We start from the raw sequence: 15152 nt of genomic DNA on the forward strand, positions 1-15152 counted from the left end.
CTCTCACTAAATCTGCCCTGCTCTGCACACAGTGCACAACGGTGTGCATTGTTTTTATTTACCCTTACTGCCTTTAAAATACATGATCTTAGTTTTAACATCTATTCATAGCAATTTCAAAAAGTTCAGCTGTCTTTGAATTAACGGCCAGTTGTACGGACAAACTGGTTCAGATTTTTTGGTGGGTTTTGAACCAACTTCCTGCTGATGGGGTGAGAAACAAATGTTTAGTCTTGAGTTTATCTTACTGTGTGTGAAATGTTTGACCTCAAAGGACAAGAGTCATACAGGACAGAATCAGTACAGAATGATAAGATCTTACTGATATAGGCAGCCCCACGCTGTGTATCCTGATGCCCAGCTCGTATGGAGAGTCACAGCTGTATTGATCAGCCAGGTACTTCATGAACTCAGCCAGGTCCACTTTGGGTTTGTTCACCTGACGTCTAAAAACACGAAGTTGCTGAAAAATGGAAACAGAGATGACACATGAAGGCACGAGGATCCCTTCCTATATGATCAGACATTAAGGAAACATGCTATGTTGAAGTGCTGGCTTCTCTGACAACAATGCAGCAGCCAGTATGTCCTCCTTCTAACTTTAGATTCTGGTCCTGAATGCTCTGGATTTGTTTGGACCAGAGGAGGTAGGTGGTTTTAAGGCACCCCCACACGGCCGTTTTGGACGCCCCTCGGTTTGCCAGATATGAGAGCAGTTATCAGGTCAAACCAACAGGTGTTGCAGCGATGGAAGCGGGCAAGAGAAGTGGTTCAGATAGAAGTGATTGTACCCGACCTAAAAAGCCTCTGCATGTTTCTAATAAGCTCCACGAGCACAAACTTATTCAAACTAGGATCAATATTGGAGATGCTTTTGAAAAATGGAGAGAGGTTAAAACACAGAAAGGTTTACAGACCGATGTAGAGCTGGCTAAACACTGAAGCTTCAGTGTCCACCACATGGCAACCTGAGTGAGCATCGACTCTAGAGAGGAGGGGGCGGGGGGAGACAGCTCTCTACAATGTTTAGACTTTGGACTGCAGTACCCATTTTAAATACTAGGTGTCAGAGTTACTGTAAAATCCGGAATATAAGTCACACCGGTATAAAAGACGCCCTGTTTTGAATGGCTCTTAGAGAGAAAAAAACTGTTTTCCTGCGTGACGATTTATATTGTGTTCAGCGATGTCTACAACGTGCATTTTCTGTGCAGCTGTGTCGCTCTTAAAGTCCCGTCTGTTTTCACTTTCGGGAGTTTGCGCTCCTACTAGCTACAGTACGGTAGCTGAGCTCTCAGCCTGCAGGGGAAGTTCCGAGGCACAGACTCCTAGCTTGCGAGTCGCGCTGCCTGACTCCGCTGGTCACTTTTTAACTTTAATATAGGACTCTTTCATCAAAAAAGCACTCCACAAGGTTTATTTACGGAACAATATACCACTGTTTTCTGTAAATGCATGATTATGACCTTGTGAGGGAGAAAAGATGTGGAAAAAGTCGCGCAACCAGCCTGGTCTGTGTCGCCGTCTTTCCCAGCACAGCGTGCAGTCAGCTTTCAATACACAATAAATGGGGATGGGTTTTTAATCACATCAGGTTGCAGTGATAGTGGCTGCTGCCCCGCTGTAATGACGGCGCGTGTTTCAGTATTTTATACTGGTATATTGGTTGCACCGGTGTATAAGACGCAGCCAACTTTTAAGACAAAAAAAATAGGTATTAAAAGTGCATCTTATACACCAGATTTTACGGTACATATTGTGCCTTCAATCTCACCTTCAGAATGTCGGATGTCTGGATCTGGCGGATGTCGTCGTCCTTGGTGTTGCTGTCGATTTTGAACATGCGGTGGACGAGCGGAAGCTTGCAGAGAGGCCCTAGGTTCAGCTCCTCGTAGTGCTTCTTGTCCTTCAGGCCGGCCAGAGACTGTCCCAGCTCATACAGGGTGCAGATGGACGTCACTGCCTCCGTACACTGACAGAGAGAAGACGAAGACTTCAACACAGACCGATCACCCATACGTTACGTATCAAACAGGTATTATCAGAGGCATGTTGGCCCACCTCGATGAACATGTTGAGCTCTCTCATTAAGTACTGAAGGTCTTTGAGAGCCGGGATCTTCCACGGATTTATTCTTCCCGCTTCTAAAGAGGGAATCTGCAGCAGCTGGCACACCCTCGATATCACCTGGAACAGTTAGTTGGTTAAGACTCATTCATGCATTCAGAGTAAATCTCCTCTGGGAGGAAACCACACCTTTGCAACCAAACTTATGCAAATAGACAGGGTACTGCAGGAGTGTGATTATCTTTCCTCACAAAGGAACACCGCCTTAGTACAATTACAGAACACTCTATCACAGCTGAACTAACTTCATATTCTTCTCAAGTTCTTTAGGTTTAACTCATGAACTGTCTGTCTGACATTTTCAGGACAACACTCAAACAGGATCATATTATTATGTATCCTGATACATCTCTGTGTTAATCAATCGATTATGATCAACATACCGTTCAATCAGAAGCTGACAAGAGCTCCCACTGCTCCCACAGGACCCGTGAACAGACTACATGATGTGTTGGTAGATCAGATCAGATTAGATACATACGTATGTCCTTTTTCACAGACATGGTTTCAGCGCTTTAATATTTACCTCACAGACATCAAAATACAGACTGCTGTGTTCAAATTCAAATATTTGCAACTGTTAGTTCAGGCAGGGCCACTTTGTCAGGAATAAATATTTTATTTACAGTTATTTATATTTGGCTCTGTTCTGGGATTTCTCTGCTCTTCCTTGTGCATTAAAGGAAAGCCTAAGGCAGGGAGGAAGCAGCAAAAACCCAAACAGGGCAGGAGTCAATGCCAACATCATGACGTTGATTAAGTCAGACAACATGAAAGGAGGAGCTGGGGGGAGGAGGGTTGCAGATTCAGCTTACAGAGGGAGCAGCAAAGAGTAGGCAGGCCAGAGCAGCTCAAATAAGGCGGCACGAGTGCTATTGGCCAATAAGATGCTTTGAAGCAAATCAGCTGGCCATCAGCTGATGAGGGCTTGAAATGAGGTCAGCTGTTATCAAAAACACAGCAGAACATGACTCTGCAGCCTGCCTGAACACGATACTAAGTTTTTTTTATATTTGTGTTCTTTACTGACTCCTAAAACACTCTGCAGCTGTTACTTAGCTGTGTTATGGTCACTTCCTGTATGTTTATCCTGAGCAGGTCCTTTTGTTTGTGGGTTTTTTTAAGGACCAATCACTCAACTTGTTTGTCAGGTTGCAGAGATTCACTAGTTCATTTCAATCACACTGACTTGAAACAGAACTCTCCAAAGGGCCTTTCTTCCACTGCACACCTTTAGATATCCAGGTATTAGATCAACTAACCACACAAGATGGAAACTGTTCCTCACTTGGTTACTCGCTGGAGAGTAACTGAGCATAAACGTGCATCACCGCTCGACACTGGAGTGATGATGTTTGTTGTAATCCATAAGGCGCCCTCTGCTGGTGAAAGAGCACTGCTAGTGTAATACAATGAAACTTAAAGAAATGCTGTTTGACTGGGTGAATAAATGTAATAATATCGGCGCATATCTGAGATAAATTAATGGATACCGATAGTCAGTGGATAAGCTAATATCAGCCGATATCATCGGATGACCGATTAATCGGTCCGGCTCTTCTAGACTTTCAGAGTAAAGCTAGCTGACTGTTAAGCCGTTCTCACACTGAGCATCACAACGTAACATTGGAACATATGGACGAATAAACAGAGGTGTGAAATATGAACATTTAGATGAACTAGATTATGTCCAACAACACAATCCTACTCTGATATCTGTGTAGCTCTATGAACTATATTTTAGCCCATAACGTGATGTTTTCTTTAACTTAACTATAATGTGAGTGTTTTGTGTCTGTAGCAAAGAGGTCACAGTTTAGACGGGTTTAAAAAAGATCTTATTTAGAGCTAAAATAAAACAAAGGCTCCGACTTCATGCTGATGTTACAGACAAACAGCTGAGAAATCAAATCTTACCTTTTCTCTGGTGACCAGCTCTCCCTCCGCAGCAATTTCTCGGATCACTTCCTCCATCAGACTGTTGACTGAACCCTGATCCAGGACTTTATTCCTCCTCCACCCTCTGACCTCCTTCTCATCCTCTTCCAAAGCCTCCACCGCCCGCATGTTACCTCCAAGCATCTCCCTCAGCTGAGCATGATACGCGTCTCCAAAGAAGGGGGCACAGCCCTCTCTCTGGGCCGTTTCTCTGACTTTACTCTTCTTCTCTTTGGTCACATCTTTGCTGAGCGCCGGGAAGTCAGAGGAGGACAGGGAGCTGGACACGGGGAGCGGCTGAGGGTCTTTATCAGGCTGCTTCAGGAGAGGCTGAGCTGCTGCTGCTGTGGAAGGAACTAAAAGACATGTTTGTTCAGCTAAGTGAGAACCTTTTATTTATATGTATACAACTGGATGTTGTCGTGTTTGTCTACCTGCAGATGTGTTCCAGACACCTTTGGTCTGTGGATCGGGTGTTGGCTGGGGGGGCGGGGCTTTAGGACAGGAAGCCTCACAGCTGTCGTACAGAGATTTGTACTGAGTGAGAGGGAGATTTTCACCAAACATCTGGAGGTAAGACGTCTGCAGCTGGTCCATGGACGGAACAATCCCCTGATACTTCTTCATCACCTGGAACACATCAACAAGGCTTTAGCACACAGCTGGACTGATTGGTTTCTTTACATCACTGATGACGAGGGATGTAATGGTATGTGAATTTGTCCAGAACTGGCACAATTTGTAGAATTTTCTACCATGGAGATTTATGACCCTGTGTCTGTATGACCCACCTGTATGACCCTGTGTCTGTATGACCCACCTGTATGAACCTGTTTCTGTTTGACCCACCTGTATGACCCTGTTTCTGTTTGACCCTGTGTCTGTGTGACCCACCTGTATGACCCTGTGTCTGTTTGACCCACCTGTATGACCCATCTGTATGACCATGTGTCTGTATGACCCACCAGTATGACCCACCTGTATTACCCTGTGTCTGTATGACCCACCTGTATGAACCTGTTTCTGTTTGACCCCGTGTCTGTATGACCCACCTGTATGAACCTGTTTCTGTATGATCCTGTGTCTGTATGACCCACCTGTATGAACCTGTTTCTGTTTGACCCCGTGTCTGTATGACCCACCTGTATGAACCTGTTTCTGTATGATCCTGTGTCTGTATGACCCACCTGTATGACCCTGTGTCTGTATGACCCTGTGTCTGTATGACCCACCTGTATGACCCACCTGTATGAACCTGTTTCTGTATGACCCTGTGTCTGTATGACCCACCTGTATGACCCTGTTTCTGTTTGACCCTGTGTCTGTGTGACCCACCTGTGTGACCCTGTGTCTGTGTGACCCACCTGTATGACCAAGTGTCTGTTTGACCCCGTGTCTGTATGACCTGTGTCTGTATGACCCACCTGTATGACCCTGTGTCTGTATGACCCACCTGTATGACCCTGTGTCTGTATGACCCACCTGTATGACCCTGTCGTAGAGCTGGTCCTGACGTAAGGTCCCAGGATTCTGGGAGGAGAGTAAAGGAGACATGGAAATCAAAGAGGGACCCATGAAGCTGAGTCCTGTTAGCGTTGGAGGTACAGAGGGAGATCTGACATCCACCTGTGACACGCTCACACGGGGGGAGGAGACAAGGGGATCAGAGTTATGTGGAGTCTGAGGCCTGCTGTCAGCTGATGGTTTGGAGGTTTTCAGGTCTACAGGCTGACTCTGAGGCTGGTGAATCTTATGGAAGACTTCTTCCCCTATAAGCACCAGGTCTCCACTCAGAGCATCCAGCAGACAGGACATGGATGTAAAGCCCAGAGAGGACAAGGACAAGTTGTGTCTGTACATCTGACTGTAGACAATGGCCACCTTCTTCAGAGGAACTCCTGCTGGGTGTTCTATCATCATGGTCACAATATTCTCCAGAACCTGTGCCGTCCTCTCAGACTCCTCTGTGGCTTTTTCTGAAGGTCCAGCTCCTGCCCCTGCTCCAGTTCCAGCTCGAGCTTTGGTCCGTCTTTTACGCCACTGGTCCTTGTGAATAACCAGCTCCCCGTCCAAGATCAGGTCCTTGTGCAGAGATGAGACCAGCTCGCTGATGGAGTCGAAGCCCAGCGAGGACATCGTCAGGTTTTTGTGATACGTTTGACTGTAGACCACGGCCAGCTTCTTCAGGGGGATCCCAGCTGGGTGATGCTTCACCATGGACACCACTTCCTCCAGAGCCTTCTCCATTTTTACCTGTCCTATCAGGAGACAAAGACAGACTGGTTTTATAGAAGATCACTGCTCAGATGTTTGCTGCCAGAGTCACTGCTGGAACAAACCAGCTACAGACTCTAAATGAGCTTAAACACACTCAGATATCCAACAGACAGAGATCCAAACAGATACCCACACTCAATACTCCGACACGTTTGTTCTTCAGCTGGATGTCTCGTTCACTTCCTGGAGGGGTGCTCACGATACCAGAACTTTAAACTTTGATACCACATCAGTAAAAATCAAACTATATCGATACATGTTTGAGACCATGGCAAGAAAATAGAAGTCTTACCCTGCAATAGTGGATAATTTTTTCAACTCCTGCACACAGTCTAAATAAAATAAGAGCGTCAGCAACGTTTAGTTTTTTATGTAGTTTGCAGTGAGCAGGAGTTTTTCTGCTTTTTTTGATGGATTCATTCCTCTCCTACACACCTGTCTTATGGAATTGATGTTGTTTTTCACAACTTTTGGATAATGGAGAGAGGTTAGAATGTAGAAAGGTTTAGAGACCGATGCAGAGCTGGCTAAACACTGAAACTTCAGTGTCCACCACATGGCAACCTGCGTGAGCATCCAGTCTATAGAGGCGGGGGCGGGGGGAGACAGTTATCTATGATGTTTGAATTAAAACACTAAGTCTCAGAGTTATATACTGCTCCTTTAATAGTTTCTAATTAGACTGTTAATGCAGCACACAGAAATGTTGTCCTGGCTGGATGTCGTTATCGTTTACAGCTGGCTACTCTAGAACTACAGAGAAGACGGTCTTAGTGACAGAGGGATATCTTTGTCATCGTTTTCCTGATGAGTTCAGAGATCTGGTGCTGACCTAAACGACACACAGTCAACCAGCCATGCTGTTATAATGAAACGCTCTGTCTGAGTATTTGATCTCACAGCTTTGATGCTTCTCAGAAAACTTATATTTGAAAATATAAAAAATTCAGCATCAGTGATTACCGACATTGAATATACAGAAGAGTCAAATCATCACATTATCCATAAAATATAACTCACCTGTGCAGTAAAAGAATAAAAACAGTATAATCATAACAATTAAGGTGGATTCATCATCAGAGGCACGCCCAATGACGTGTGTGTGTGTGTGTGTGTGTGTGTGTGTGTGTGTGTGTGTGTGTGTGTGTGTGTGTGTGTGTGTGTGTGTGTGTGTGTGTGTGTGTGTGTGTGTGTGTGTGTGTGTGTGTGTGTGTGCGCGTACGTGCGTGTGAGAGGCAATAAGGGACAGGATGAGGAAGTTTCCTTTGGATTACTTCATACAAAAACCTATACAGAGCTTAAACTAAAGTTTATCTCTGGGAATAATTCATCATGCAGTCAGGACACACTTAAAGAAACATGCTTATATGAAGGTAACATATATCCAACGTTTGTGACTGTTTTTTTGTGGATTGCATCAGTAAAAAAACAACTGTTGGTATACATCTAACACCAGCATCATGCAAAGAGACAAGTTAATAAACTGTTACAACAGAACAAAGCTACATGAAGTATAAGAAAAGATAAAAATGAATCAAACTTACCGACTCAAAACACAGAACGTCTTGTTTCTCAGTTTGAACTTTAATACTGACTATGAACCTTCCTGTCCAGCTTATAAACCTCCCTCCTCCTCCTCCTCCTCCCCCTCTGTGTTTCTTTCTGAGCCGACTGACACAGAAACGAAACTGAAAGTTAAACTACAGCTGATCGAGAACAGCAGCCAAACTCTCGTGTTCCTGGAAACAGTCCCGCCTCAACACAACAGTGACTAACAAAAACACACATGAGAGACTCCAACAAACAGCTGCACACAAACAGCTGCACACTACTGACAGTTAACCTGCTGTCAGAAGCAGTCACTCATTTTCAAATCCCTCTTGTATCTGCTGTGACACAAAGTTAATGATTTTTTACCATGTGATGCCTGAGAGGTGACGTCACTGATGAAACAGGGAAAACAAAACTAAAGGAAGGCTTTAACTGAGGGAGGGGAGAAAGAGAGGGAGGGAGGGAGAGGCAAACAGAGGCTTTAAGTTTCACATTCCTGACCAACCCAGCTGAGTCACACACCTGCTGTGTTATACAACATGTGACCTATGATACTGTTCATGTCCATGCAGGAAATGATCACAAACGAGGATGCAGCACGCCAGACAGACAAGCCCCTGGCCTAAACTCTTTTCCTTTATCTTTATCCTACACTTTTAATATAGAAAGGCTTTTATTGTGGCGGTGCAAACACCAAATCACCTGTCCTTCAGTCTAACTGTGACTCTGCTCTGAGCCCAGAATAGAACAGAAAAGACGTCATTGTCTACATGCTTGCATGCGAGGCTGAAATTTGCCTCTCACTTGTGCAAATATCAGCCATGCAAAGCACAAGGTGGCACTTTTAAACACCATCAAACACAGGTAAAAACACAAGCTGATCATAATGAAACACAGTCTGAATTAAAAACAGGCCCAATGGAGCTAACAAGTTCATCAGCTGGTTAGTTAAACAAACATGAACCATAAGAAAGGAAACAGCACACAGGAAGCAGCTGGAGCTCTCTGGATAACAGTGTGATAGAGACTGTTTCTAAGATGAAACCTTTGTATTCAGCATCTAATGCAATAAAAAAACAAAGCCTGGGCTGATTCAAACGATTAAGAAAAAAGTGCTCTGTGTGGCCGTTTCCTAAACCTCCTACTAAACTAGTAGATCGTCCTGATTGGTCCAATATGCAGTATGTAAACAATGTGAGGTCCTCAGTATTACAAAAATACCCGGCTCTCATACTTATTCAGTAAAACTCTCCAGTCAGCATCAGACCAGTGTCCCTCCTGTTTCCCATAATGCAAAGCGGCAGGTCAGAGGTCGACATGACAGACAGCCGCGTCCATCGTAACAGAGGAAATAATCTCAATCAGACCAAACCACACAAAGAGACCACCAGTTATCTTTGTTGATTCTCTAAATCATGAAAATCTAAATGAATCTCTCATCAGCTTTTTTCAGACTGTAAGTGGACGCTACACTGTAACAGCATTTGACGGGCTGTTGTTCACGTCCTCATTCCAAGACTAGAAATCAGCTAAGCCGGGCCTGGTGTACTGCAGACTAACCACAGACTGGAGGTCACACTACAGACTACTATTGAATGTAGTATGCAGTACATTGAATACTATGTTCGATAGTTGTATGCAGCAGGCGGTTTAGAAAAGAGAGAAACGTTGATCTTAGTGAGGAGACGCGGTCGACCCTGTTGCTAGCTATCACACATGTTTGCATAACTAATCAGACCCTGTACCAGGCTGTAAATATGTCAATTTATGCTCAAGCAGACACTCCACGAACTGCAGGTTTCTTCCGCATTGGCTTCATTATATAATATATATAATAAATACGTTTATTGTGTTGATCCATCAAATGCAGTTATCAAACACTTGGAAAAGATTTATAATGAAGACAGGATGGTCACTCAACCAGAAAGTAACTGCATCCTCGCTCGACACTCTGGAGAGTGACAATGCTTGTTGTAATCCATATAGCGCCCCCTGCTGGTGGTAAAGAACTGCTAGTTTAATACAATGATTCTCAAATTAAATGCTATCTGACTGGTTTGAATAAATTTAGTAATATTGGCGCATATCTGCGATAGTCACTGGACATGCTAATATTGTCTGATAAACTTCACCAGTCCAGGATCTAGTCCTTCAGGGGAAATCCTAAGTAATATCATGATTCTAAGAATGTGTTTACAATTTTGTCCCTAGGAGTGGCTCTTTGTACTTAGGATGCTTTGTGAATATGGCTGCAGGACAAATAAGCTACAACATACCTTAAAGTTTGTGATGTTGTCAGAGCGTCATATCTTCTGTCTCCTCACAGTCAGGGCTGAAGCTCACAAAGCGGAGAAGAACCTGCAGGAGAAGAAGAAGAAGGTCAAACAGAGCAGTGATATTAACATACTGACATTCAACCATAGACTGTAAAAATAACATACTGACCTAGCACTGGTCACACACACAAACTATGACACCTAGTGTTTAAAATGGGTATTGCAGTCCAAATTCAAAACATTGGAGAGAGCTGTCTCCCCCCGCCCCCTTTGAAAAATGGAGAGAGGTTAGAATACAGAAAGGTTTACAGACCGATGCAGAGCTGGCTAAACACTGAAGCTTCAGTGTCCACCACATGGCAACCTGCATGAGGATGGACTCTAGAGAGGAGGGGGTTGGGGAGACAGCTCTCTGCAATGTTTAAAATTTGGACTGCAGTATCCGTTTTAAACACTAGGTGTCATGTAACGGTGATGTAACGGTAATGTAAGAGTAATGTAACGGTGATGTAACGGTGATGTAACGGCAATATAAGAGTAATGTAACGGTAATGTAACGGTGATGCAACGGTAATGTAACGGTAATGTAAGTGTAATGTAAAGGTAATGTAAGGGTAATGTAAAGGTAATGTAAGGGTAATGTAAGAGTAATGTAAAGGTAATGTAACGGTAATGTAAGTGTAATGTAAAGGTAATGTAAGAGTAATGTAACGGTGATGTAACAGTAATGTAACGGTAATGTAAGTGTAATGTAAAGGTAATGTAAGGGTAATGTAAAGGTAATGTAAGGGTAATGTAAGAGTAATGTAAAGGTAATGTAACGGTAATGTAAGTGTAATGTAAAGGTAATGTAAGGGTAATGTAAGAGTAATGTAACGGTGATGTAACGGTAATGTAACGGTAATGTAACGGTGATGTAACGTAATGTAACGGCAATATAAGAGTAATGTAACGGTAATGTAACGGTGATGTAACGGAGATGTAACAGTAATGTAACGGTAATGTAACGGTGATGTAACGGTAATGTAAAGGTAATGTAACGGTGATGTAAAGGTGATGTAACGGTAATGTAAAGGTAATGTAGGGGTAATGTAAGAGTAATGTAACGGTGATGTAAAGGTAATGTAACGGTAATGTAAAGGTAATGTAACGGTAATGTAAAGGTAATGTAACGGTAATGTAACAGTGATGTAACGGTAATGTAAAGGTAATGTAACAGTGATGTAACAGTGATGTAACGGTAATGTAACGTGATGTAACGGTAATGTAAGAGTAATGTAACGGTGATGTAAAGGTAACTTGTCGGGCAGAGATACCGCCACACTGAGAGCGACACGACCTTTAACAGCTCATGAAGTGTAATTAAGGTGAACTTCACTGACTCTCACGACACCTGAAAATGTACCGGATATTTCCTTTCTTGTGTAGCTGCAGGTGTGAGCTCTGTTTATGTCCTACCAGCGCTGCAGGTGATAACCATGGTGATACAGAAACAAGCTAACGGCTCTTAGCAAACAATACCACTAGTTTCACAATTTATCCTTAAAGTTATGACATTTTTACCTCATTAACAGAGTTCGGAATTACCTTAGTAACAGCAGGGATATTCCGGTGTATCGTCATTGTTGTAAATAAGTCCTTTATTGTATTAAAAAAAGAGCGAAGCTTGTTAGATTTTTACATTGTTTGCTACAGCTAGCTGAGAAGCTAGCTAACATTACGCTGCGTTCATGGTTTACAGAAAATATAGTTTATATGAGCTCCATACCGAAAAAACCTTTTTAGTACCAGTCGGTACCATAGGTCGGTACCAGTACGTATAAATGTAATAAATAAACAATGAAATAAATAACCTCAGCCACTGTTAATTTAAGCATATTTTAAGTTTGTCTTGATTTCGAACACATATCTTAACGATCGTCTTTACATGTCTCAAAGAGGTTTAAATAAAGTTAAATGAATTCAGACCGACTTTTTTATACAGGTACCCTGAATGCAGCATTGTGCCAGGCAGTGCCGCGGGAATAAATAACCTTTAAAAAATGAATAAAACCAATAATCGTATCAAACATTTAGTTAATGAATAATCGTTAAAGAATAAATGAAATAAACATTAGAATTTTTAAATATGTCAAATAATCTTTACAAAAATGGGATAAAAAAAATCAATTACCGTTAAAAAACTAAATAAACTAAAATAAATAACTGCTTAGGCTACTGCTTAGATAATATATACCGTTTTATTTTTCTTGTAATTATCATGAAATAAAATAAATTACTGTTAAAAAATATATAAACCGTTTAAAAAAAACTTACAAATAAAACGTTAAGGAAATAAATTCACAATTAAAGACATAACCGTTAAAAAAAATAATTAAATTAAAATAATTAAAAAATTTGCCATGTACTCCAGTTCTTTCTCTGGAATTTGCCTGAGTTAAGAAGTCCTTTGAATTATTGTTGACGTCCTTGCAGTATAAAGATTACTAAGTGTGTGTGTGTGTGTGTGTGTGTGTGTGTGTGTGTGTGTGTGTGTGTGTGTGTGTGTGTGCGTGTGCGTAACACGGGGAGAATCAAAGCTGCATTGCTGTTTCTAACTACTAGATGGAGCCCTGTCCACACGGTTTCTATGAATTAAACCTGACTAAGCTTCATGGACTCATTATGGAGAATAAAAAGACGTTTTTACTGAACATTGTTCTCAGAAAATCTTATTGACACAAATCCAAACACACGAGGTGAAACTAAAATCCCCGAGTGTTTTTAAAGTCACGATAAATAAAAAATATTTAAAAAAAACTTGTAGAAGAAGTTACATGAAGCGTCCAGGAAGGTGTCCTGTCTTTTCCAGTTATTTTGATATGTATTATTATTATTATTATTAGAATTTTGTATTGTATTAGAATTTTTCTCTGTATTTGTTCTTACCCATGATGCATCTGTTATTGATGTTTGAACATGCTTTTTAATCGAGTAATACATTTATCTTGTTTCTCATAAACTTTAAAAAAAAATCAAATTTCAAACAATATTATGTTAACAATCTGTAAAAAGAGAAGAGAATCATTATTTTAGTCCAGATGTTTTTATCTGCAGTGATTTGTTTGGATTCAGAGAAGAAGACTTCTGCAGGCTGAAAAAATATTAAAGTCAAAATTAATTTTAAAGCACAAAATATAGTATTCATTTCTTCATGTTTTTAAATCTAACGGATCAGAAAAGGAGCGAGGTGTGAAGAAAGCTGTTCTCTGTAATCAGACAAAAAACATTTTATATGAGCGCTGACTCGACAATTTTAAACGAGGATTTATAAAAGTTGTTCACTCAGAGTTTTGTAGATACCTAATGATGCATCATATTTTTCCACATACGGATCTTTTATATTTCAGGTCAGGTTTCCAGGGCCTTTAATATCTGCTCTGAGCGGTAAATCTGACCACCAGGGGGCGCCTCCTCTCCGCTGCACGTCCACTCCTCGTGCTGTTTGTTTGAACCAAGTTTGATCAAATAGAGAAACAGACCTGAAAGTTTACCTTCCTATTTATTCTTTTGTTTTAATAATAACTAAATAAATTTTTCACTGCTTTAGAAGTCTCTTTAATTGTGTTTGTCTCTTTAAATTAATATTTATGATTTAAAATGAGTTAAAACATAAACGTTGTTAAAGTAAATTCAGATAAAAGCTTTTTATTTGTTAAATTATCATTTATTATTATTCTATAATTCAGAGTTTGTGACGATGTCTCTCTGAGTGAGAAATGTTTTCCTTTAAAATTCTGTATTATATTTCATTTTAATATTTATGTTAATTAAGTTTCTGCTGTTCTTCTGACTATGACGAACTTTAAATTGAACAAATAATCTTCATGATTTCAGTATTTAGAGCCAGGTTCAGGCTGCAGCAGAAACATTCATGACACACATCTGAACATATTTTTAAACCCAGAGGATGAAGAATAAACATGAAGACATTTACCTTGAAAGGGTTAAAACGTGCACGTTTGAGTGTCAGTCAGAGGTCGTCTGGTGTCTCTGACGTCACAGAACACGTTGATGGAGCGAGATCATTTATGTTGTTGGTCAAGTTTAATCCGTGACTCTAACCACGTGATGATACTAAAACATCGAAAAATAAACAGTTACAGTTAAATTACATTTTTGATCAGGAATAATTTCCAAAGTTATGCATTTAGTAGTTTAATTTACACACACACACACACACACACACACACACACACACACACACACTGTCAGTTCCGTCTTAAATTTAGAAATACTTTTCTTCTGCAGGAAATAAAAATCAGCTTCATTATTTAAGAATATTTGAGTGACAGTTTTATTTTTCTGTTAATGTCAAAAAGCTCCAGCAACATTTGCAAAGATCAAATGTATTAATAATTTAGACCGAGGCATTCGGGCTTGTGGCCTTCATCAGGGTCATCAAGAGACAGATCACAAACATCATTCAAACAAGGTACGAAAAGAAAGAGAGGTACAGAAATTCAAAAGGTCAAAGACAACCAATCAAATGCATCCACATACATGTATTTCAGCCACTAGGGCGCATGCAAAGGAGGGCTGGTTACTTTTCTGTTAAAAAACGTTCAGAGATACAGAAACATTTAGGCTCAGTCCTGTTCCTGTAGAACCTTCATTTAAGACTGTGTTGTTGTTGTTGTTGTTGTTGTTGTTGTTGTTGTTGTTGTTCTGAATGCACTTTTTTTTGTTTCGTACTTTTCTATTTCTGTATTTTCTATTTCTATATTTTTCACACTCTCACAGTTTGCACCCCAGGTCGATCATTTGAATCAACTGGAGAATCAGCCGATGAAGAACGACCTGAATCAGCTGAAAGAATAATCCGGACGTACAGCTTCACAATCGGCCCGTGTGTCCATTCTAAAAAAGATCTCACTGTCAGTAAAGCAGCACGACGATCGTGTCTTTAAGAAGATGCCGAGGACGTAGAGAACATGTAGCCTC

General features: G+C 41.1%; 1 protein-coding gene across 3 annotated transcripts in view; it reads right to left on the minus strand.

Annotated features, from left to right (window-relative positions):
• wu:fj29h11 (uncharacterized) overlaps positions 1-11883 on the minus strand; it is a 50084-nt gene extending 38201 nt beyond the window's left edge. For 2 of the 3 annotated variants that reach the window (XM_061027682.1, XM_061027680.1), the window contains exons 1-8: positions 11757-11883; positions 10170-10251; positions 5548-6323; positions 4500-4695; positions 4045-4421; positions 2062-2187; positions 1775-1972; positions 323-463 (exon numbers count right to left, since the gene is read on the minus strand). In XM_061027682.1, coding sequence (XP_060883665.1) covers positions 323-463; positions 1775-1972; positions 2062-2187; positions 4045-4421; positions 4500-4695; positions 5548-6312 — 1803 coding nt within the window. In that variant the 5' untranslated portion in view covers positions 6313-6323; positions 10170-10251; positions 11757-11883. Of the gene's footprint in view, positions 1-322; positions 464-1774; positions 1973-2061; positions 2188-4044; positions 4422-4499; positions 4696-5547; positions 6324-7882; positions 7901-10169; positions 10252-11756 lie in introns of those variants that run through there. The other variant, XM_061027681.1, reaches the window with a different exon arrangement.
• Positions 11884-15152: the final 3269 nt, after the last annotated feature.

The sequence above is a fragment of the Labrus mixtus genome, chromosome 21 (genome assembly GCF_963584025.1).
Source record: "Labrus mixtus chromosome 21, fLabMix1.1, whole genome shotgun sequence".
Classification (NCBI taxonomy): domain Eukaryota; kingdom Metazoa; phylum Chordata; class Actinopteri; order Labriformes; family Labridae; genus Labrus; species Labrus mixtus.